The sequence below is a fragment of the Macaca fascicularis genome, chromosome 16, assembly GCF_037993035.2.
Source record: "Macaca fascicularis isolate 582-1 chromosome 16, T2T-MFA8v1.1".
Taxonomy (NCBI): domain Eukaryota; kingdom Metazoa; phylum Chordata; class Mammalia; order Primates; family Cercopithecidae; genus Macaca; species Macaca fascicularis.
This window is the reverse complement of record NC_088390.1, coordinates 58,539,390-58,564,969: the sequence shown is the minus strand read 5'-3', so window position 1 is coordinate 58,564,969 and position 25,580 is coordinate 58,539,390. Positions and strand designations below refer to the sequence as shown.

The 25,580-nt window shown below is 41.4% G+C and overlaps 1 protein-coding gene across 14 annotated transcripts in view; it reads right to left on the bottom strand.

Annotated features, from left to right (window-relative positions):
* SKAP1 (src kinase associated phosphoprotein 1) overlaps positions 1-25,580 on the bottom strand; it is a 329,438-nt gene that overhangs the window by 28,652 nt on the left and 275,206 nt on the right. For 8 of the 14 annotated variants that reach the window (XM_045374939.3, XM_074019392.1, XM_005583555.5 and 5 more), the window contains 5 exons: positions 24,721-24,845; positions 22,391-22,454; positions 20,044-20,238; positions 9,715-9,765; positions 1,567-1,667 (listed from right to left, as the gene is read on the bottom strand). In XM_045374939.3, coding sequence (XP_045230874.1) covers positions 1,567-1,667; positions 9,715-9,765; positions 20,044-20,238; positions 22,391-22,454; positions 24,721-24,845 — 536 coding nt within the window. Of the gene's footprint in view, positions 1-1,566; positions 1,668-9,714; positions 9,766-19,270; positions 19,439-20,043; positions 20,239-22,390; positions 22,455-24,720; positions 24,846-25,580 lie in introns of those variants that run through there. The other 6 variants (XM_074019395.1, XM_074019396.1, XM_005583556.5 and 3 more) reach the window with 2 other exon arrangements.

Sequence of the window (25,580 nt, the reverse complement as noted above, 5' to 3'; positions counted from 1 at the left end):
TTGCTTCCAATTTATTCTTGGTGTATTGGAGCTGCACCTAAATGGCACTAGGGTGGTACTGAGTTAAGGATCCAGGAGAAATCACTAGAAGATTGTGATCTCACTCAGCAAGGCCTGCAGGCCTCCTACTGTCTTGCAAACAAAGGGTTGGGTTTGAATTGGGTCCGTTTTTAAAGGGCCCTGATTCTGTTGGAACCATGGAAAGGTGCTGTGTGGGTCAGACCTAGACTGTTTCCTAAGGTGCTTATGGTATATCTCAAACCGAAACGAACCTTTTCCCAAGGTAGTAAAATTCACAGAATAAAGATAAAAGATATTGACACATAAAAAAAGAAGAAAGATAAACAATAAATGATAGATTAATAACCAATGGGTTTTTAGTTTTCCCTTATGGAATCCACATACTCAGCAATTAAAGAGCAAGTTGTGCCTATTTCAAAAATGTGTTTGTGGAGATTGATTGGCTGCATAGAGAGAGGGCTTTTTAATAAGTGCTAGGGACAGAGCCTGTTATTTTAGCTCACCCATAGAATATGTATGGTCTTTCTTTACCAACATGATGCTACTGATCCCCCATACTGTAGCCCATGAGTTCTGAATCTTCTTCACATCAGTGATTAATCTGTAATAATCCACCCTTTTTTTAAAAAACCAGTTTGTTTATGGTCAACAATACTATTTGTGAGATGGTTAGCTGGAACTAGGGGTTAACTTGTGACTGAGGAAGAGAATAAAGTTAGCTGACCTGTGTGGGATTGAATTCACTCTCTTGGCCTTATCAGCAATTGCTCAAACCAATTGAGTTAACTAGCTCTGACTCCTCCCCCATGCATAATTATGTTACAGTCTTGTTTATCTATAAATGAAATAAGAAGGCAGCTTACCTAGCCAGAATGTTTTCAATAGTATTATGTGGTAATAAATTATGTACATAGTGATGGCCTTTAAGCACAAGTCCCTGAGAAAGATTAAATTTTGATTGGCATAGTTTTGGTATAATACCAATTTTATTGCATTTTTTATTTTATTATTATTTTTATTATTTATTTATTTATTTATTTATTTATTTATTTATTTATTTTTGAGACGGAGTCTCGCTCTGTTGCCAGGCTGGAGTGCAGTGGCATGATCTTGGCTCATTGCAACCTTTGCCTCCCGGGTTCAAGCAATTCTCCTGCCTCAGCCTCACAAGTAGCTGGGAATACAGGCGTATGCCACCACACCTGGCTAATTTTTTGTAGTTTAGTAGAGACTAGGTTTCACCATGTTGCCCAGGCTCTTCTTGAACTCCTGAGCTCAGGCAGTTTACCAGCTTCAGCCTCCCAAAGTGCTAGGATTGCAGGCGTGAGTCACCATGCCCTGCCTGGCCTTGTATTTTTAAATGTGAAATTGGTTCCTGAATCTGGAATTTCATGTAAAACTTTTCCTAACAATTATGAGTAAATGGGAATTTATATATGAGGGAGCCATGGGAAGGGTAGGACATGGAATAATTCTGTTTATGGTGACTAAATCAAGAATGAAAACATTGACTTTCGATTCAAGCCCCACGGTTTCTGTCCTTACCTTGCTCAGAATGCGGATGAGGTCACCCCGTTGGAAGGACAGTTCATCTGGCTGGTCACCATGGCAATCCCATAGGCCCTGGTAGTAACTGGCATAGTCTGCTGATCAAAGAGTGGAGAAATCAAAGTTAAGAGGACTCTATTTTTTCCAAGGAGCCCATGTTTTTGCTGCAAATGGAAACCAGGGTTCTGATATTGTCCCTAGGAAACCTCAGATTAAGGGGGGTTGAGATGAGATACAGCCGAACACTCAGCATGAGCAAAGGACTATGGGAGAAGGAGATCATTAACTAACATTAAATATTTAAAGATCACTCCTAGTAGGATGCCGTTCAACAATATGATAAATATATTTATTTATTAATAAAAGAAAATCAGGCAGGTAATTTTTCACTTGGTTTGTAAGTAAGCAGTGCAGAGGTTTCCCGCTAGACTTTCCTGATTCAGGGCAACTAAACTATCTAGTTTTTCTCTTCATTATGTATTTGAAGGATCAAAGTAAATCTGTGACTTCTGCCTATTTACAAGAAAGGCTGAGTCAGCTAGCAGGCTTCTGGATCACAGCTCACTTTTCGGCCTCCTTTGTCCATAGGAACTTATCCTGGGAACTTCCCACCTAGGTACTATATGAAGTAATCACCAATGTACTGAAACGAATAGCCCAGTCTTTAAGTGGAACCAAGGGGGTGTCTCATCCATTACAACTAAATTCGGGTGGGCTGGCCCTTTTCCAGCATCTCATTTGTAGACCCTGAACATGTCTGCCAAGATTTATCTGCAAGCCCCAGGGGAACAGAAACCAAAGTGATCTGCATTAAAAATGAAAGCAACTGAAGACGACAAACCAAGCTTTAGAAGCAGCTGGAGAGATTTACTGAGCTTCTCAGCAAAACTAGATGGCAATGATGCCACAGGACAGCCATCGATTCTTAACAATGAAGAATTTGTATTGATCTTCTACCCGGAAAGGTTAAACACTAGAGTACGAAGTGGGAGAGGATCTGGGGATTTGAATGGCAGGAGAGCTAATGCCCACTAGACCAGGGATGCTCCTTGTTCCTTGGGGTGCTCTGTATCAGAGCTGTGAACAAAGCACCTACAAAAGATGAAATTCAATTGATGGGAGTCAGGAGTCCTGGGTTCTAATTAAAATTCACATGATTTTGAGGGATTCTGTTCTATAGATTTCCACCTTTCCTTTATTCATTTTACCCTCCCATGAGCAGTGATGGTACTGGTGACTGAGGACAGGGCAAGTGGGCAGTAGGGGCACAGACACCTTCCCTATATTTGCTTTTTTTCTACTTGTTCCTGACTTATGAGCAATTTAAATAATAAAGACACAGAGGTACAAAATCCCTATATGTCTCTGGAAGAGAACTTTGGTAGGAATCTTAAAGGGTACAAAAACAGAGGAGGGAGATAACTATTTAGTTAAGACTCAGATACTGCAAACAAAAGTAAAAATGTCAACCGTATAGAAATTCAGGCATGCTTTCTTCACACATAAAATTGTCTGTGTGTGCAGTAGACAACAGAGGGCAGCAAACAAGATAAATACTGTGAAAACATTCTGCCACCGAGTTGATAATATGTTTAGAAGAAAAATACTTTGGGAGAAATATGTTAACTATTGAAAAGACAAAGCATACATTTTTGGAAATACAAGTACATGAAATAATAGAGAAATATCAATCCCTGAAAAATGAAAGTAGTTTTCCCAGAGGATATATTATGAATTTTCAATTTTAATGGAGTTGATTAATCACTCCAAGATTTTGACTAAATTCAGGAATGAAAGGATATTGACATCAATATTTTTCATGGATTTATATATGTAAAAATGGTAGAGAAAACCATTTTTTAAAAAACAGATTCTAAAACCATAACAATATTTCTGAGTGGTAAGGAGACCAACAAGGTTATCTTGGTCTTTTCTGGTCTAGCAGATAGTCACTTTGGAGTATGGTTTCCTACTGTGTGCCTGGATGTGGGATAGGTCCTAATACTGAGTGCCTTTTTGGTGTATACATAAAAAGTGATTTGACATTGGGTACATATAGGCCTGGGAAAATATCTGGAGAAAGATTTATTCTAAAACCACAACAGATCACAGGGAAAGCAAGAAGCTAGGAGAAAAACAGAAGCCTTCCAGGAAAGAAAGAAAGATAGAAAAGGTCTTTGATGTTAAAGGCCAAAGAAAAAAGAGTTCAGGAATCCAGGAGATGGTTTAGCTCAGTCCAAGAATAGGGATTGTCAGAAGTAGAACAGCTCCAAAAAACAGGCAGAATGAAGGGCTAAAAACTGGGAAAAGTTTGAACTTGCTAGCTAGCTAGAAGTATTCTATATTAAGGAAATCAGTGAGGGGTAATTCCTTAGCTGGGCAAGATGACTCCATACTGCAGACTTCCTGTTAAATACACATGTGATATGCATTTATGTCTATGTGTGCATGCAACTTCACTAATTCATTTCTCAGCATCCAACAGACATGTATACAGTACCTACTAAATGCTAGGGACTGTGTCAGATACTGGGAATCCCACATTGGCCACATATGAGCCCTCCTTTCAAGGGTACCTTCTAGTCAGGGAGGCACCATGGAAAAAACAGTTACACAAATGTTTATTTATGATTATGATATGTCTGTAAAGGAGAAGTTGAGGATGCTGTGTGTAATAGGGAATCTAACATAGTTTGAGGGATCAGAAAAGGCTTTTCTGACCAAGTGGGTGTTATTTAAAGACCTTGAAGAGGGGAAAGGATAAGTTGGAGGAGGGCTGCATTCCTGAAGCTTGGCACCAGCAAGAGCTTAAAAGCCCAGAAGTCTGCAGGGTTAGTCCAGCTTCTCCATAAACCTGCCCAACTCATCCTATAAACAAGATAATGCATGAGGAGACTTTGATTTCTTTTCTTTTCCTTTCTTTTCTTTTCTTTTCTTTTTTTTTTTGAGACGAAGTTTCACTCTTGTTGCCCAGGCTGGAGTGTAATGGCGCGATCTTGGCTCACCGCAACCTCTGCCTCCTGGGTTCAAGGGATTCTCCTGCCTCAACCTCCCGAGTAGCTGGGATTACAAGCATGTGCCACCTTGCCCAGCTAATTTTGGGTTTTTAATAGAGAGGGGGTTTCTCCATGTTGGTCAGGCTGGTCTTGAACTCCCGACCTCAGGCGATCCGCCTACCTCGGCCTCCCTCCATCCGCCTACCTCGGATTATAGGCATGAGCCACTGCGCCTGGCCGACTTTGATTCCTGTAGAGCAGAGAGAGGAACTGAAAGCCCAAGGGTGAGGCTTGCCTCTATGGTCTGGATTTAGATTCCTTTAGGCTTACACTACTCTGGCAGGCGTCTGAAATCAGAAATGGTGCAGCATTCTGACCATTTAATTAATTCAAAACATCCTCATTCTCATTTTGAGGACATTATTCCATCTAATTATTTTTTTTTCCAGTCTGTCCATTTGGAATGAAAAACAAAAGAATAAAGCTTAATGCCAGCATTTCTCAATGTCTCTCCAAAAAACGTAACTCTGCACTAAATAAAGCCTGGTAATTCAAAAGCAAAGCACTAATATATTCAGCATAAAACAGACAGAGGACCTAGAGCAATAATGACACCACTAATAACTAAAACAGTTATAACAATTAACAACAATTACAATGATAGAGAAGCTAATGGGTATGATCACTGCATTTAAATTGCTAGCAGAGCTGAGAAGGGCTTTTTCTAGAGAAAAAAAAGCAGCATCTTACTCTCTTTATCCTATGTAACGGAAGCTAAACTCCAAGCAACCAAAATATCATAAGAAGAATAGCAACAGACCAAGTTAAAAAAAGTATTGGTTTCTTTTTTCTATTTATTGCAAAGCATTTGTCATTGCATGCCAGGTTCTTTACAACTAGTAACAATCATTTCTCTTGTAACTGAGGCCAAGTTGGTGCTACTGGTGATAGAGTCAATGTCTGAAAATTAGCCTCTATGACGAGCAAAGTTTTAAGGTAAAGAGGACCAGGACATCTCTTTGCCTTTCTCCTTCCTTAGGGACAATAAAACCTGACTGTTCCTTCCAGAGTTCAGCTTATGTTTGGGAGTCACTGGGTAGTGACAGAATTCAGGCTGTGACCAGGGAAAAGTGGCTAAAGGCAGGCCAGCAAGTTATTCACATTTTCTTGATTACTAAAATGATTGTGTCAATAAGGCCTGGCATTAAGTACAACCTCTTAAGGTATGGAAAAGAGAAACAAAACGCGAAGACGGATAAAGCCAGTCCTACGAGAGGATGGGATGGTGGGATGGTGAGACTTGGACAAAAAACGCCAAAGTAGTGACCCTTTGGAAGTGACTTAAAATGTTCTTTAAGCCACGTCAGAAAGGTCCAACATGTTCAGTCCATTCAAGTAAACTCTGATAATTTTCTTTCTTTTTTTTTTCTGAGACAGGGTCTTGCTCTGTCACCCAGGCTGAAGTGCAGTGGCACAATCATAGCTCACTGCAGCCTCGAACTCCTGGGATCAAACTATCTTCCCCCTGCAGCCTCCTGAGTAGCTGGGACTACAGGTGCATGCCACCACACCCAGCTAATCTTTTTAATTTATTGAAAACACAGGATCTCGCTTTGTTGCCCAGGTTGATCTCAAACTCCCGGGCTCAAGAAATTCTCCCATCTTAGCCTCCCAAAGTGCTGGAATTACAGATGTGAGTTACTGCGCCCAGCCTTGATAGTTTATAAACTATTTTGGAAGGAAGCTATGAAAATATTTGCCAAGCCCTCACTGACTATGGCACCAGAGGAGGAAGAGCAATTGGATAATATCATTTACTTATTTCATAGTGCTTTAATCTTGAGTTTTGAAATTACTGTGATCCTAGTGTTATAAGTATGATTTGGAAGTGGAGTACACTCAGATTCTGATTTTCATGTCATTTACTCTTTTCATTGGGCCAAAATTTTAGCTGGTTGATAATCAGCTCATGTTTGGTCTTGGAAAACAGGCTTCAAAAGGTAAGAGCTGCAAACACCTCTGTGGTTTCCCTTTGTTTCTTTCATGTAGTAGTTCACTCTATTGGTAAGCCTAAAGTGAGAAGAGGGCCTCAAAGATGGAGTGGTATAAGCAACCATTTTTTGGCCCTCCTGAAAGCAATCATTTGCTTATAAGACCACAACAGTGTGATCTGTGTCTACTTTTGGCTTAGTGTGCCCACAATTTCAGAGTTGGGGTTGGGGGCAGACTGAGGGAGGTAGGGTGGGAGGGGTCTGTTTCAGGTTTTCCTTGGTCAAGGATTTTATGTATCTAAGGATAATTTGTGCCTCCAGGGTTGCTTTTTATTTGACATAGCACACGCAAACAAATGGCCGTAATTTTTATAAAAACGAACACAGAGGAAGTTTCATTTTTGGTTACCTGGAGGTTACCTTTTCATGATAAGGAGAGGTGATAAACTTATTACCTAAGACCCTTAGTGTTAGACTATTGGGCTGATGGGTTGGAATTTAGTGAAACTCTGAGGTGTTGAAGAGTCACTCATTAAAATAACCCTGTTACTAACAGTTATGCTGTAAACTGAGCTCTTTATAGATTGAGCAATCAATACTACAAGGCTGTGATAGATTTTCTAGGTAACAGAATGAAATAAAAGAAATTACATCTTACAGGGTCATTAACACTCAATAAGGATGAACTGAATCCCTTCCCCCACTATTCTGATAAGATCTAGTTGGGCCTTAAGAATGTTAGCAATTCCATCAGGGAAAAAAACACAGCATTCAAGGAACAGGATCCATCGAGGCTGGAGAAAAGTACTTGGATTTTAAAAGTAACTCTGCTAGCCATAGCATCTTTTGGGAAAAAACGAAGAAGGGAAAGGTCAGCTTGCTTAAATTTTTTTTTCTCCCCAAAAGCATGTTAACACCTGAGAAAAGGCTGGTCACGGTGGCTCATGCCTGTAATCCCAGCACTTTGGGAGGCCAAGACGGTCGGATCGCCTGAGATCAGGAGTTCCAGACCAGCCCGGCCAGTATGGTGAAACCCTGTCTCTACTAAAAGTACAAAAATTAGCCAGGCGTGGTGGCACGTGCCTGTAATCCCAGCTACTCGGGAAGTAGAGGCAGAAGAATCACTTGAACCCGGGAGGCAGAAGTTGCAGTGAGCAGAAATAGCGCCACTGCACTCCAGCCTGGGCAACAGAGCGAGACTCTGTCTCAAAAAACAAACAAACAAACAAAAAAACACGCACCTGAGAAAAACTAAGTAGCCCAAACTTGTGTAGCTTGTCTATGACATAGGAATTCACACTGTCCTAGAGCTCCCTGCCTTTTAAATGCCTTCACTGGGGCTGCCTGCCCTTCCCCCAGACCTCTATCTTTTATTGTTACAAAACTAAATGATGACATTTGGATTTATATATATTTCACCATTTCTATAGTGCCTTTGGAGATAAGGCACTATATAAAATCAATCGATAAATAAGTAAACACAAATAATAAAAATTCCTGCCTCAGATTCTGCAGAGAGAGCAAAAAGTCCTCCTGTTTTTTAATCACTAAGTCACCAATCATAACTGGTGGGAAGTGTAAACCATAGAAGCATATTCAGAGCTTGCTATACTTTAACAACACTTGTTTTGGAGGCAGGAAGCATGAGGAACAAAAGGGTTTTTTTTTTTTTTTTTTTTAAACCTATTTGAATTATAGTTGTAGGAACAGTTAAGAAATAAGGCTCCTTTCACCTCCCAGATATAACCTTAGAGAAAGAGGTGGAAGGAGGAAATGAGATGAGGGAGGAATCTGAAACTGGATTCTAGACTGTGCTAAAAGACCGATGCTTCCTGAACGGAGTTTAATATGAAATTGGCCATAGGAAGCTTACAGTTACTCCACCCAAGCTGTCCACATGAAGCGTTTCTTTTCTGCACTGGTGATAGAAGTTGGTTGAGAAAAGATATATGTGGAACATGGGTGGGTCAGAACAGATTTTCATTTGGAATTCTGGACAGTAAGTAGAAAACAGAAGGAAACAGGTTTCAGAATGGACCTAATCACATGTGTTCGTTATCATGAGGTACTGGCAGCTACACTCACATACTTCCATACCCGCCTCTCCTGCTTTCTTTCTCTCCTGCTTTGGCACATGACTTCTGAGGCTGCATCTTCGTTGTCTCTTCTCTTCCCTGGGAGAAGCTGGACTCTTAGGAAGTTGAGTCCTGAACCTTTTAAGTATTCACTTTCTGTAGAGAATGAACCTAGAAATGGGGGTTTTGCTGGATGGATAAGGAAGAGAAGAAAAAGCACAAGGAAAGGAGAGAGGAGAATGGGAAAAGACAGGGCCAGATAACGGAGAAGGAGCAGGGAGGGAAAGAGGGCAAGAATTCCTAGGTTTAAGATTTTCATAGACTCCCTAAGAAAAATATCAGCCAGTATCTAAATCAGTCATGATTAGGGCTCTGCTGATGGAATGAATGTCCTTGAGGTGGCCCTTGCAATGTGCAGCATTCCTTTACTGACAACCATGGACTAGGTCCTTGGTCCACTTAAGGAGGCTTCAGAGGGGCATCTGACCTTTGAAAGGATGGGCTCACTAACAGCCTGAAGCATGGTTAACAGTCTGGGATGAATAAGATGTAATTTTATATTCAACAAACCTGTTACATATTCATTTCCAAATGTGCCTGGAATCAAACCAGGCCATCAGAAGTCAGCATCACCAAGCAATTCTATCTTTCACCCCGTGTTCACTTTTCAGATCTGACACATTTCCATTCCCCTCTGAACTTGCAATCTCTGGGCCTCTCAGAGAGGAGACATTTCCATTCTTTCCGTTCTCAATCCTCTGATCTCTTAGAGATGAGGCAATTCTATTTTCACTGTACTGATTTAAGAAATACTGATAGGAAAAAATAAATATCTGGTTTGGCTTCCCACCCTCTCTAGGATAAATCTTGGTTGTTCTGGGAACATTAATTGAAGTGAATGGATGGCTGCTTTTAAAGTTTAGGTATTTCCCAGTCACTTTATTTGGGGCTTTGGGGTTCACACACAGATACCCTCTTAATTATTGAGTCCAGTAATTTTTATAGTCTCAGAGAAAAGTGCTTTCTCTAATCAGAACCCCATAATGTCCTACCCAGTGCCTGTGCATTTAGAAGCTCTTATACCTCCTTTTCGTCGAGTGCCACTCTCATCCTCTTCTAGATCATGCTCTTCATCTGGGGAGATAAATGATCAGTATTAGCAATTAGTGGTTCACAGTCTCATCTTTTTTTTTTTTTTTTTTGAGATAGAGTCTTGCTCTGTTGCCCAGGCTGGAGTGCAGTGGAACGATTTTGGCTCACTGCAAATTCCACGTTCAGGGTTCAAGGGATTCTCCTGCTTCAGCCCCCTGAGGAGCTAGGAGTACAGGTGCCTGCCATTATGCCAGGCTAATTTTTGTATTTTTAGTAGAGACGGGGTTGTGCTATGTTGGCCAGGCTGGTCTAGAACTCCTGGCCTCAGGTGATCTGCCCTCCTTGGCCTCCCAAAGTATTGGGATTACAGGTGTCAGCTACTGCATCCAGCCAGTCTCACGTTCTTTATATGGAGAGGTTCCCTTTCTCTGAGCTCATCATATTCTCTTTTTTAAGGAAAGTTTAATTACTGTGTTCTTTTTTTTTTTTTTTTGTGAGACAGAGTTTCACTCTTTGTTGCCCAGGCTGGAGTGCAGTGGCGCAATCTCAGCTCACTGCAACCTCCGCCTTCCGGGTTCAAGCGATCCTCCTGCCTCAGCCTCCCGAGTAGCTGGGATTACAGGCTCACACCATCATGCCCAACTAATTTTGTATCTTTAGTAGAGATAGGGTTTCTCCATGTTGGTCATGCTGGTCTCGAACTCCTGACCTCAGATGATCTGCCCGCCTTGGCCTCCCAAAGTGCTGGGATTATAGGCGTGAGCCACCGTGCCTGGCAATTACTGTGGTTTTTTTTTTTTTTTTTTGAGACAGAGTCTCGCTGTGTCGCCCAGGCTGGAGTGCAGTGGTGCAATCTCTGCTGTCTGCAAGCTCCGCCTCCCGGGTTCACACCATTCTCCTGCCTCAGCCTTCCGATTAGCTGGGACACCTAGCTAATTTTCTGTATTTTTAGTACAGACGGGATTTCACCGTGTTAGCCAGGATGGTCTCGATCTCCTGATCTTGTGATCTGCCCACCTCGGCCTCCCAAAGTGCTGGGATTACAGGCGTGAGGCACCGCGCCCGGCCTACTGTGTTCTTAAAAAAAAATAGTAGGCCGGGCGCGGTGGCTCAAGCCTGTAATCCCAGCACTTTGGGAGGCCGAGACGGGCGGATCACGAGGTCAGGAGATCAAGACCATCCTGGCTAACACAGTGAAACCCCGTCTCTACTAAAAAATACAAAAAACTAGCCGGGCGAGGTAGCGGGCGCCTGTAGTCTCAGCTACACGGGAGGCTGAGGCAGGAGAATGGCGTAAACCCGGGAGGCGGAGCTTGCAGTGAGCCAAGATCCAGCCACTGCACTCCAGCCTGGGCGACAGAGCGAGACTCCGTCTCAAAAAAAAAAAAAAAAAAAAAAAAAAAAAAAAATAGTATTAATTTGTCACCTTCAAACTGGCCCTCTCCTTCCCTTCCCTTTCCTTTATTCATAAGCATGTTGAAGTGCTTATTACATGCAAGACACCGCACTAGGAACTGGGGACAAGCAATAAACAAGACTGTCAGAGTTCCTGCCATTGTGGAGCTTCCAGTCCATTGGATTATTCAGATGTCTATCACCGGAATCCTAATCCTTTTCCTCAAACTCCATTTCTCCTTCTCTCTGGAATTCTCTTCAAAATTATTATCTCTATGAAAGCATTCTCTCCGGTTTTAAGCACTCCAGAGTTAGGATGTTAGAGTGTGTGCGTGTGTGTGTGTCTGAACAACCCTCTGTGACTGGCTGGGTGCGATGGCTCATGCCTGTAATCCCAACACTTTGGGAGGCCAAGGCGGGCGGATCATGAGGTCAGGAGTTGAGACCAGCCTGGCCAATATGGTGAAACCCTGTCTCTACTAAAAATACAAAAATTAGCCGGGCGCGGTGGCGGGCGCCTGTAATCCTGGCTACTCAGGAGGCTGAGGCAGGAGAATTGCTTGAACCCAGGAGGCAGAGGTTGCAGTGAGCCGAGATTTTGCCACTGCACTCCAGCCTCAGTGACAGAACAAGACTCTGTCCCTGGGAAAAAACAAAAAACCCTCTTTGATTAATTAGTCCTTAATCCTTAACGTATCCATCTTTGTTTAGCTGTAATGGAGGCTGGTCATGTACATAATTTTATGTTCCTAGTACTTGGGGCTTGTAGTTATCTTTTTACTGTTTTTATTCAGCCTGCCTTGTTCATTAGAGTATAAGCTCCTGAGGGTAGCTGGAATGGTCTTTTAATTAATTGCCGTAGATTCACAATGGGTTCTAAGTCAATGCCAGTGTCCAGTAAAATGTTTATACGGTCAAAGTCATAACATAATTGGCCTACGTTTCTTAATCCCATTAACCGATTTCATCTCATAACATTACCTGATAAAATAGGAATTGGGCCTTTATAAAGTAAATATGTGTACCAGAATCATATTTAGCCATTTTATACATGGGACAAAGTGAAGAAAAATACACTTGCTATTCTTTTCACTACCACCATGCTCTTTTCCCACTCTCTCACTCACACATATATACACACATGTGCACAGTAGATAGGGTATAATAAGCAATGTTTTGAGGGCTCAATACTCAGCTCCTCCTGGCTACATTTACTTTCTTTTCTCCTGAGTCTTTTTTTTTTTTTTTTTTTGAGACGGAGTCTCGCTCTGCTGCCCAGGCTGGAGTGCAGTGGCCGGATCTCGGCTCACTGCAAGCTCCGCCTCCCGGGTTTACGCCATTCTCCTGCCTCAGCCTCCCGAGTAGCTGGGACTACAGGCGCCCGCCACCTCGCCCGGCTAGTTTTTTGTATTTTTTAGTAGAGACGGGGTTTCACCGTGTTAGCCAGGATGGTCTCGATCTCCTGACCTCGTGATCTGCCCGCCTTGGCCTCCCAAAGTGCTGGGATTACAGGCTTGAGCCACCGTGCCTGGCCCTTCTCCTGAGTCTTAACGACATTTGCTTGTCTTGCTTCTCCATAGTTTTGCCACTAAATGAATCTTTGACATTTCTCTTTCTCTTTTTAAATGTAATGTTTATAGGGCAATATGAGTTCCAGTGTGTCAAACTGGGGAAGTAAGCTCCAAGCTCATAGGTAAGAAGGAGCAGCATAAAAATATGTTAGAATACTATAAAGCATTAAAGGAGTAATTGATTTCAAGTAAGAAAGAGACTGATACGGCCAGTTGTGGTGGCTCACGCCTGCAATCCCAGCACTCTGGTAGGCTGAGATGGGAGGATCGCTTGAGCCCAAGAGTTAGAGACCAGTGTAGACAACAGAGCAAAACCCTGTCTCTATAAAAAATAAAAATAAAAATTAGCTAGGCACAGTGGTGCACACCTGTAGTTCCAGCTACTTGGGAGACTGAGGCAGGAGGATTGCCTGAGCTCAGGTGTTTGAGGCTGATTGCACCACTGCAGTCCAGCCTGGGCCTGGGCAACAGAGTGAGACTTTGTCTCTTAAAAAAAAAAAAAGACTGATACTCTGGGAAATAAAATATATATATTTTTTCCCTACAATATAGTAGGAGAAGGAGCACTTTGACTCAACAGTTCTTATAGCCATGTATGATCTAGCAGCAGAGAATGTTCTACTTGCTACCTGTAGTGCTCCCTCAACCCTACCATGAGGAATAAAACAACCTAAGCTAATTGAGGAGTGAAATCAAATATAAGAAACAGATCATGCTGAAATAAACCACATTAAATATTCTTTGCACATTGTCTTCTCATTACTCGTCCACTTCCTTCCTTTCTTGGCTATGATGTGTTTCCTTTGACATGGGACTAATTTTAGGATTGGAAACATTAGAGGAAAAGTTGGTACATCCTCAGTTTTAGAGATACCTAATAATTTGGATAGAGAGCAGCTCTTTTGTTGATATCAAACAACTCCATCACAAAGACCAATAATTTGCTGTGCTTAGGCACTTTTGCAGAGAGGGTTTATTCTACTGCTGCTGTCTGTGCGCAGCTGTCTCTTCCTCCCAATTCTAATCAATGTAAATTGGGTCAGATCTCCACTGTGAATTACAAATTGGATCCGAAGTTGGAGGGTCACAGTGCTGCTACTCCACCTCCTTCCCACCGCCATTAGATGGGAAGCTTCACCAAAGATCTTTTCTAAATAAATCAGACTTTATTGTAAAACTCGGCTACTGACGAGACATAACCTCATTAGCATTGATTTTAAAATAAATTATTGAAAGTGGCCTGCCTGCTCTTTGCATTTGTAAAATAGGAGAATGTAAATGTATTTGCAATGATAAAAATGAAAACTAAAACTTGATTCCTTTATTCTTTCGGGCAACAGCACTTAATCTAGTCATAATACAAAGATGGAACAATAGAAATGTGTTCTATGCAGTTCAGTTCCAGACCAGATACTCTTGATTTCCACCGCACTTTTGGAATCAACTAGAAAGAAAAAAAAACATTGGCTATAGAGCTTTTATATCATTCACCGCCATTACTAAGCTCTACGATGATGGATGTAAACGGGGAAGCTCCAATCCCCACATCTGTTTTATCTAACACTGTCCTTCCCAGGTGGCTGAAAGTAGGCTCAAATCAAGAAGACTTCCCATTGATGGGCTTGGTGCTATGCCTCTGGGGTCTTTGGAAGATTGGGTAGGGGGCACTATTGCATAGTGAAGGAAAGCACCATTCACAGCTGGTTGTGAAAATTACACCCCTAGACACCTCCCTAGGTTCAGAGGGCACAATACAAACAGGCATACATGTTATCTCAGATCTTTCCATGAGACTGAACAGGTGTCTTTCCAACTCCAGAGTCAAAGACAACTATTATATGGCAACAGAAAAAAAGTCTTGTTGCTCACAAAAAGGGGTGGGTTAAGTAGCTAAAGTTTTCATTTTTATTAATCTGTAATGTGACACTTTAATTTTAAGAGACTATTTTGAAAAAATATTTTTTAGGCTAAAGAGCTTGTTGAATTTCTTTATAAGAATATTATTAGGCATTTCAGCATTATATCTACTGAAATATATCTTCATTTAAGAGTGAATTAAAATTTATGTGCTAGCTCAACTTTAAACAGTAATGGATTATAATGGTCCTTGCTCCTAACAGGGCATATGGGACCCCAACCTTACATAGGTTTTAAACAAATTAACCTCTAAAGATTACTGTCCACTTATCACATTAAATGCTCTATTTGATCCCCAAATATCTCATCTCAATTGGGAAAACAGTTGAAGAAGATTCTGTTAACTGTGCGAACATGTAAGAGAACCACAGGGCATCACAAATGAGCATCAGTATCCGGAGAGTCGATTTCAATCAACATTCTTGGCACAATGTCAGGGACACTAATGAGAGGTTGAGAGGAATAGGACACTGAATCCACCTCAGAGGGACAGAGAGGAGCCAGCAGCTTCTCATGACACCTGGCTCTTTTTTGAAGTGCTGCTCTGACATTCCTCTGACATCGGCTACACTGATATCAGAAAGAATAACATTAGGAAAAAATTACTAAATCAGAAAGAGGAGAAATCACTTACTTCCCCAAACAAAGAAAGTGACAAAAGCTTCAAAAAATGCCAACTGTGTCAATGCGCAACCAGATGTCAAGGCGCTCTGGTGACAGATGCAACAGAAATACAGATAGACTCAAGGTGCAAAGGGGACATGCAGAAAACTAGAAATAAACTGCTCCCCGGCATGCACAGGTATGTTATAAATCCACGGATGTATAGCACCTCGTCAGACTACATGGAAAATACAAGCAAGATGCTAATAACACATTTAATTATCTGTTGTGTATTTGGTTATCTTAACTGTTACCTCAAAATACTTGCATCATATTTCAGTGATATGGGCTTGATGTATAAGATATTAAACTCAATTTGTGCTATCTGCAACACTTGAAATGCGCTGAATTTAACTTCACAAATAATACCTAAGCATCTACTAATTGGGGAGAAAGACCTGAATACAAATCACTGGTGAGGGCTAAAACAAAGCTTAATTCCAGTTGAGTATCTGGGAAGGTGTCACTGAGGAGACATATTTGAGCAGAATGTGTACGATTTCACAGGCTGAAATCAGGGGGATGGTCTAGGTAGAAGAAACAACATGATTCTAGTTTTGGTGCTGACCAAGCAGCACTGTGTGACTTGGGCTCAGTGGGCATGGGAGTAAGAGAGAGAAAAGGCCAGAAGTTCAGAGGAGGCCTGATGATGGTGTTGACTCTTCCCTGATGCTCTTTCTTCATAAACTTTGTATTTTTGGTCTCCATTTTGTTTCATTTCCTTAGACTTCTTATCTTCACTGTTCCCCCTTCCTGTGGGTCTGAACAACAGTACAGGGGGAAAAATAATTCCACAGAATGTTTGTTTCCATTTGACTCAAAATTTTAAAAACTCAGTTATACGCTTTATTTTAAAGCAATCTGGTTTCTAGGTCTATAACAACACCCTGGGGCAGTGTGGGCAGCATTGGAATGTGCACAGAAATTCCCAAAGAGGGCTCTTCATCTCTCTTTCCATTTGCTCTTCTGAAATCTCTCTAGAGAACACAGCCGGATTCTGTTGCCATTGCAGCTGCTACAAGGCCCCAGTTACAGCACTTCAATGGTCTCAGACGTCTTGCTGGATCCCAGCCTTGAGACTCCAGACAAAGAGAAACCTGATAAAAGTTGTCCTTTTATGGAATCTTGAATCATGGAGCTGGGCCTATGCTGGCCTGTAAAATAACTTCGGGGGTGGTGGTGGTGGTGAGAGAGGGCTCAGAAAAGCCTCCCATTTTCTACATATTGCTTTAGCATTTCTTTGTGGTGGTTCCCTGCAGTTTAATCTACTGCAAATGAGATCCTAAAAAAATCAAGGGCCCGCAAATGCTCAACACGGATGTTCAGAAATCCCACCAGATACCAACCTTGAAACCATATTTTCCAGGACTAACGTTTTTGTGGCCTGGCTGAAAACCTTGAGTGCTCTGGTTTTCCCTCATGGGGAGAAGAGTGCTAGCCATGTAGCAAATGCTAATTATCCCATGATTAATGTGATGGAGTGAGTTTAATGTGATGACCCATACATTATTTTGATTACAAAAAAACATTTTTTATTGACTTGGTATGCGTTACATACACTTTTCTCCCTATTAGGAAGCCCATCTAAATTATACTCTGGAAGGAAGGTCTCACTTACATGGCTTTCCCTATAGAGACAGTGAGGGCTTGTGTGGGACCCATCCCAAAAGGGAGGATTAGCAGAACCGTCAATGTTAAATATCCTCCACAAAGCACTTTTACCTGTTATAATGAAACAAATGTTAGAGGCCCACGTCATTTGACTCTTGAGGGGTATGCAATGTTAGCACAATCCAACGGTACTGTAGGCTGTCCCTCCACCCAGCACCTGGCCTTGCAGTAAAAATGGGCCTGAGCAGAAGGTGCACTTCACATTCCATCTGCTCAGGATTTTCAATTTCACCTGCTCCATACACATAGCTGGAAACAACCAACGGGACTGTCTTGGGTCTGGTTTGAGAGGGTGGGGACCTAACCATCCCCAGTTCTTCAAGGAGGTAACACTTCCTGTTTAAACACCATCACATTAATAACAGCCAGCATTTACTGAGTACTCACTGTATGCCATTGTTTGCCAGGGCTCTGTGCTAAGAACTTTACACATGTCAGTTTTAGACTCCTCACCACATCCCTCTGAGACAGCTACTATTGTTTTCCCTGTTTTACAGGTAATATAATCAGACAGAGAGAGGGCAAGTAACTTGCTCAAGGTCTCACAGTTAGCAGGTGGCAGAGCAAATCCATCCTGATTTAGGGTCAGTATCTGTGCCTAGGATACCATTGCTGTCCCATGTGCCGCTGCTTGGTAGGTGGTCTTATGAGAGGGCAGCAGAAGGGAGACAGTGTTAGGCCCCCTCACATTCCCTTCTCAATTTCTCCAGGTGTGGCACTACGCAAAATTCAAATAGCAAGTTCAGAAGCAACAGCTGAGTGGAGTGGACAGGAAACTGGGTGATGGAAACTTGCGGCTGAAATATTCATATCATAATTAAATGCCAATATATCCCACCTCCAACTCTGTCTCTAGGAACTGTGATGGACAGAGGCTTATGGGAAAGAACCAGTTGCCTGGGTACAGTGTTGTCCTTTGGAAACTGGGTGCAATTTAGCTGTTGTTTCCCTAATCTGCAGAAAGAGATCCTGGATTTCCTACTGTGTGGCCTTCCTCACTTCCGATGGGCAGCTGTTGTGGATAGAGGTTAAATGCACCCACAGACCAGTCTTCATGCCCTTGGGGCCACTCCAACATACCAGCTGGTGGGAATTTTGGAAAAATGCCCTGATACTCTGGGCGGTGCTGCACTGGCCAAGGGGAGGAGTTTAGGAGGCAGGAGAAAGATGGTCATTAGGAAGCCAATCATACCTTCACTGCCCACTCCTGGGGTAAGGTGACAGTCCCAAACTCATCTTATTTTTTGAGACCTCTTTTTATTCTCCTTTGCTCTGTGTCTCTGAGCATCAGCCCCCTCCTTCCTGGCTCCTTTGAAAACGAAACATGGTGCAGAAAAAGGCCCTTTCTTTCCACCCCAGAAAGTTCACTGAGGTTTTCCCAGAGCACTCTTCCACAGTTGTAACCCAAAGTGGAGTGTCACGCGGATATTTCCCCAAGCCTGGGCAGGAGTGAGCAGAATGTGAGCTCACTAAGAAGATTCTGGCCAAGTTGGGGAGTGTATCTCCTTTTAGAGAGTATTGTGAATTAGATCCATTTCTGCACCCTGCTGTTGCAATGGAGCCAACTGTGAAAGGGAAGATTCTCAGAGGAGCTGTGTTTTAATGTAGCAATTTGATTCAATTTTCCACTCTATAAAATTACCCATCACTGCTCGTTGCTTTCTAACAGACACCTTCACTCTTAATTTAACAATCCTATCGAATTCTGCCAGGGAAATTGGAAAAATTTATCACCTGTGAAATTTTATTTTCCTTTGGTTGTATCTGTTTTTGTAAAACTTCATTAACGACGATGACTTGCTGAGGAAATTATCATTTTTTTTAACGTCAGACACAAGACACAAGAAATGGCTCGACCTCAACCAAGATATCATTTGCATAATAAAACACAACAAAAAGGCTGGAGAAGTCAGGACTGGCAGAGGCTGGAAGTGCTAGGAGAAGAAGCAGGCTCTCCTTGGTGGGTGGGTGAAGTCCTCAGCAGGGCAGGGACATATGGCCACGGTCCTGCCCCTTGACTCAGGAAGCAATGATGTAGTTTCCTCCCCAGGAAGAGATGAATGTAGTGTGGTGAGGGTTGGATGCTCTTCTTAGGAAGCCTTGAAATGCAAGTTGCTTACTGATTATGCTTTCAGCAACCAGCCTGTCTTCAGGGACCTGAGTGTTAGATTCACCTTAGTTCTTAGGTTCATCTGGGATTGAGGTTCATCTGGGTTCATCTGGGATCTAAATTGCTATAAATTTAAGCTTAACTTGAATTTCTCCGCAGAGCACTGAACTCCTGGCAAATTTCCATAGGAATGATCTTTCTGAATGGACTTGAAGATTAGTGTTCCTGTGGTCTAACTACTTCACAATTAAAAGGCTCAGGCTTTGGTTCTCCACCGTCTGACCCCCACTGAGCTCTGCACCGTTCACCAGCTGCTGTTATTCCCACCAGACATGGCTATGCAGAAGCAGTGATGACTATACATTTTTTGAGATGCTAGTTTTCATGCCTTTGGAAGAAAGGAAATATATAAAGCAGACCTGCTGTAATGATGAGCAGATAAAACATGTTAGGGTTATTTTTAAGAGATGTGATTTAACTCATGGTATATCTGAACTAGGTAATAATGAGTTGTTCTCTATCAAGGTTTACTATCAAGGTTTGGTCTATCAAGGTATTACTAAAAGATTTGTCAGCATTTACATATTTCAGTTTTGAAATCCTTCATAATTTTGAAGCAATTTTCCTTATTCTTACAACTACACACCAAAAAGTTGAAACTAGAGAATTTTGATGACTCATCCCAAAGCTCACAATAAACCAATAAAAACCAATGTAAGTATTCTTGACTCTTTAACCTGGTGGACACATGTAATAAGTTACTTCACATGGCATGGATAGAAGACACTCTCTAATCAAATTCTTCTTGCTCCCATGGCAAGGCAGAGCCTCATTACCCGCTTTCCTACAATCTCATAAAGCTTCCCACATTATCTCCTTCAGAGGATGAAGGTTCTATTTGGCTTATTTTGGAATTTTCAAAGTTATTATTCTTCCTCCAGGTCATGAGTTTCCGAAACTAGCGGAAGATAATCAGAGGACAAAATTTCTCACCTGGCAAGACTTCATAAATATCTTCTTCTTCTTTCTCCTCTGTAGGCTCTTTTATCCCCACACTCCCAGGCAAGATAGTGGGTCTGCACTGGGAACCAGAACTTGGGGAGTCAAAACCATCAATATCATCATATGTCTCTTCTTTTTCTTCTTCCTCCTCGTCCTCTTCATATGGAATGGTTAAGGAGCTCAGATCTGCCAGGGCAAAGATGAGAATGAATCAAGAAACAGAGAAAAAGAAAATAATAAGACAGGAAAGGAAAGAGGGAGAAGGAGGAGGAGGGATGAGAGTAAAATATGTCAAAAGAAAATGAAACACCAGGTTAAATGCTATTATATCTAATGTGGGCTTTGGTGGCAGGAAATCTACAGAAAAGGCCGGAATAGCACTGCATCAGGTTTAAACCATCAGCATAAATCCTTCCTTGCAATAAAACTTGATCAGGGTGAAGCAGCCTGAAAAGTATGGGTGTGTGAATGAGAACAGGAGGCGAATGGAAGAAAATAGGCCAGAAGAGGAAAAGCCAGTGTGCTGCGCACAGCTCATCAAGTAGAAAACTGGAAGGGTGAGTGAAGGCTTGCAGTCCTCCAGGGAGCTCAGGCCATGGGAACTAAGGTGGCCTCTGTAGGGTGTTGGAGCTGTCAGAAGCTCATATCCCCAGTGATTTCACTGCAGAATTTCAGACAAATTTGTTTGCAGAGAAAAAAATGGGCAACAGTGGAAGAGAAAAAGAAATGGGGTATGGAAAAATATAACAGTAATACAACACCAAATAGAATGGCTGAACAATGCAGTTACCATGTCCTTTTGCAACTGCACAGTCTAGCTGACCTTAAAGTGGGTCACTGCATAGAAGGTGTTGAGCCATTACAGCACTGGGGAGCACCAGGGCAGGAGAGGGAGATTGGTTTTTTATTTTAATGGGGAACTGGGTATGTTCATTCTCTGATGTGTACTACAAAGTGCTCTCTGAAACCCTGCTGAGGGCCCTCTGTAGGATGGGCGATTGCAGTCAGCCTACTCTGGGGAAGGAAAGGATGGAGAGACGTCCAATGTTCATTTCAAAATGCAATAAAACTGTTTGGCTTGATTAGGCTTTTAATAAAGATTTTGCAACAATTTTCATCTGAATTTTGGTGCCACCACATAAGAGGAAAAGATCAAAAACACATTTGTGGCTTAAACCATATGTTATTATTTTGTTTGTTTTAAAATAAAATGGAATGAATAATTTCTTCAATGTGGGATTCTGAAAGTACCACAGGGTACAGCTCAATAAAGCTGCTTTGAGTTTTATTGAGGTTTACACACTTAGGGGTATATTACACGCATAAATCCAAGGCACCTAGATGAGAGTGTACCCTGTAGTCTTGCCATCAATGTTCATGTTTGCCTAGTTCCAGTCTATTATACGTGACGCTGTTGGTAGATGCAATAGTTTGTTTTTGTGATAGCAAAGGCATAACTGAGTAAAACAGGCAATTCTTGTAATTAAAGCTCTGGTGCTTCCTTCTTTTTATCCACAATAAAATCTTATAGCAGAATAAAACACTGAGATGAAAAGGCTTGGCATTTTTAGGTTGACGTGTGTCTTTCTAGGTCTTGGGCCATGTATAAAGTCGGTGTTTCTGCCTTTCTGCAGAACAGAGGTAGGGTCCTGCCATGATGGTAGGTAAGGATTATCTAATACCAAGTGACTCACTCAAGGTTGGCTTCTTCTACCTGACAGGCCACTCCCGGATAAGGCTTCCCTGGCCACCGTTTCTGCTTTGCCTACAGGCTGGCCAGCAGAGGGTACTCTAAGAGCAGTCATTTACCATCTTCAGGCAGGACTCTTCCCACCCCAAAGCAAGGAACATCTTATTGCGGCGTGGGAAATAGCAATTTGTTTCTAATGTCCAATGTCTCTGAAGACCATCTAGATTGGTTTAGATTTCTACTTCCTCCTAAGACTAAAATAAGAAGATTTTGAACCTCAATTGCAACTAGATGACTTTAAGTTGGATATTATCAATTTCCTTTCCAGAATATACGGGGTTAGGAGACACTGAATTGGGCTGAGCTGATTTTTAGAATCTTCTTGTCTAGTGATTTTGAATATTACAGACTTGCCTGTAGGTAGGTGGATGAGCTATGATACCAGAGGTCCTCCCAAGGTTGATACCATCTTTACCTTCTCATTCACACATAGTACTATCTGTTGTTGTAATATGGGGAATGTGGTAGGAAAGGCAGAGGTGAGAAAGGGCAGAAAAAATACATACTGAAGTCTATAGATTATATTTATGCAGCATAACTTCAACTGCAAATGAACTCAGGTATTATTTCTGTAACAGTGACACTTACCTTTTAACAAGAAACTTATTTGATCCACCCAGTCTCTGGCTTCTGCTGGACTAGTAGCTGTAAACTACAGAAAAATCAGTGAATTAATTTATCACTGTCACTAAAATTTCCATGAATCTTGACAGAGATGTCTAAGGGGGAGGAACCACTGAGTTTCAGAGTCAAGTTTAAAGCTCAGGATTCTCTGCCTGATTAACATACAGAAAGAAGACCAAATATTTCACTCAAACTGATTTTTTCCTTGTGCAATTTTGCATATCCAGAGATGACAGCTTTTTGAGTCCAGACATTCATGTCCATGTGCATTCTTTCATTTGATTATCTATTCCTTCATCAGGCATTTATTTGAGAAAAGTTTACAAGAAAAAAAAGCAAACCAACCCCCACACACGAAACGGGAACACTACAAAGGAGGCACATTTGGTAACAACTGGATATCAAGAGGAGACCGGGAGCACCTATTGTTGCCTAGAGTGGGTCAGAGTGGCTTGCTAAAATAATACCCTTTTGGTTGGATTTTAAAGAAGAGTTGGTGGAAACTGGTGGACAGAGTTGGACATTTTAGGTAGGGAGGCCCATGTGCAAAAGAACAGGAATGAGAACATGACTTATGGGGAAGGCTGGCAGATCAGTTTGACTGGAGAACAATAACAGATGAAGTTGGAGAGTTGAGGGTCAGAGAAGAGTTGGTAAAAGGGCTCTGAGTACTAGGAGCTCAGAGTTAAAATGTAGGCAACGGGAAGCCACTATCAGCTCTAGCAAAGGGAGTGGGGGATTCTTTCAATAGCTGTGAGTAGGAAGGATTGGAATAGAGAAATCTGGAGATAGAAGACCAACTGGTCCTCTGGATGAAGTGACAGGAACTTAACCATTGTGATAGCTGTGGGAATAAAGAAGAAGGGAAAGAGCCGAAGGATATTGTAGAAGAAGAATCCATGGACCATGGTAATGATTTGGATTCAATAGGCCAAAGAAAAGAAGTAAATACATTCTGATTTACAAAATAGGCCAGTCAAGCATCAGCCCTTAGTAAGTTTTTTATTTTAAATGAATCAACTTGAAATAATTGTCCCTGAAAAATATTTTAATTATCTGACCATTAAGGTAAGGTAAAGATATCTGCTACACAAAGAAACTGGATTCCTGCATAATACTTATTAATAGACATTGTTATTCTTGATTTCTTAAAAACAAATTTCTATAAAAACATTTCTAGAAATACTGGTTTAGACTTGTTACATAAACTTTTATCTGGATGTGTTAGTATCAGAATATAATAATAAAAATAACTAGGAACATATTCAGTGCATAGATCTATTTTATATATATTCATAAAGGACTATAAAAAATTTTAATTCAAATTTTTAAAAATTTCTGGAAATTACATAATGAAGACCTAGGTCCTTTAACAAAATAAGAGTTAAGATACTGTAGAAATAAAAAGAAGAATGCTGAGAAAAGTCTGAAGACTAAAAGTGTTATTTAAGTGGTTAATTTACTCTTAGTATGGTGTTTTCCTTTTTCATAAGCTAAAGTTTTTCTAAATTGCTTTAATAAAATTGTAATAAGATAAACATTACCAAAGAGCAGAAAACAATACACACACACATGCAAACATACATTTTTGGTGAAAATCACTATATTTCCACAGTCAGAAATTTTTAAATTTTATTGGTCATTCAGGATGAAGATGGCAAAAATAAAATGAAACAAATTAATTTTATAATGAGGTAAAGATTCAAACTGAGCATAGTAAGGAATAAATCTTTCATGCCCCAACCAGGTCCTCTAGTCCTTCAATTATTATTATTACTAACTATTGTCACCAATACCTTAGAAATCCTTCCAGAGATATGCAAATCATCTACATACAGGAAGATTATTTTGGATAGCAAGATGAACATGGGAAAATAATTTTTTTTTCACTCTACAGTTAGATCTTCTTTTTTTGGGTTTTATGGGAGGAAGTGAAGAAAATCAGTTGAAAAATAAAGAGAATGGGAATTTAAACCATAAAATCAGAGACTATAAGTAAGGAATTGGATTGTGTGCTGCAACTGACAAGCATCTCACCTATGAATTGAAATTGAGAAGGGGAGGAATGAAGGATGGAAGCCAAGCAAAGTCTGTATCTAGGATGAGAGTGGCAACAGAGGGGAGGGTGTGGCATAGCAAATGTGAAGACATGTCAAGAAATAGGGTCTTAGTTGGTATGAAATGAGCAGGTAACAAAGAAAGGCTGGAACCCAGCATAGCAACCATGGCTCACATGCAACACGAAAGGAAACTGCAACACCAACAAGGATCACCATCTCCTCGGTGCGTCCTACCTCATAGCTGCGCCTATCCTGGGAGGTCAGTTCAAAGCAGGATTCTTTCTTGGAATCTCTTCGCAGGTGGGGGGCCATCCGAACACTGTAGCCCTTAATGAGGAAGGTCCCTTTGGGCTGCTTGCCTGCAAGACAGGAAAGCTCCCTGTATCCCTAGAGAGATGCAACTGCCAAGGGAAGGCATCTTCTCTGGTATGTAAAATAAAAGCACAGAAACAGCTGTTACATCCCTGAGGAACCACAATAGTCAAGGAAAGGTTATTAGAGAAGCTTAAGAAGAGGCTACTGCGACAGTAAGGCAGATATCACTGCCAAGCTAGGGAAATGCAACGTGAAAGGTTATTTTGCCAAAAGAGTACAACAGAGACAGAGAATTTATTAGAATGTTAAGAGATCTATAATAACAGAAAGAAGGAATTATTACAGCAGGGAGAGTGTGGCTGTAAATGTGAGGCTCTTGAAGGCTATTATAGAGCTGAAACATTATTATCAGGGCCAGCAGAGCTCACATTTGAGGGGAGGGACAGCAGCACAGGGGGGCATTATAAGGTCCCAGAATTGCCTCCCATGCCCTATGTAGCATTTGGGCTAAACTTCTCTCCCCCTTCCCTGCTGGTCAGGTGGGAATTTATGCTAGAGGGAGAATGATTAAAACTCAGTATTTATCCTCCTTGTAAGAGGTCAACCTGAGAAGTAGCAGAATAATGTTGAGTATTATTAGATGACGAGGAAGGAGACAAAAGGAAAAGGACCCTAAGTGAAGAGAGACTTCTGCTTGTTACTACCAAAAAAAAAGTGTTAGAAACAGAAAAAGAGGAGGTGGCTCTCAAGAATTTTTTGTCCTCATTGTGTGGTTCAGG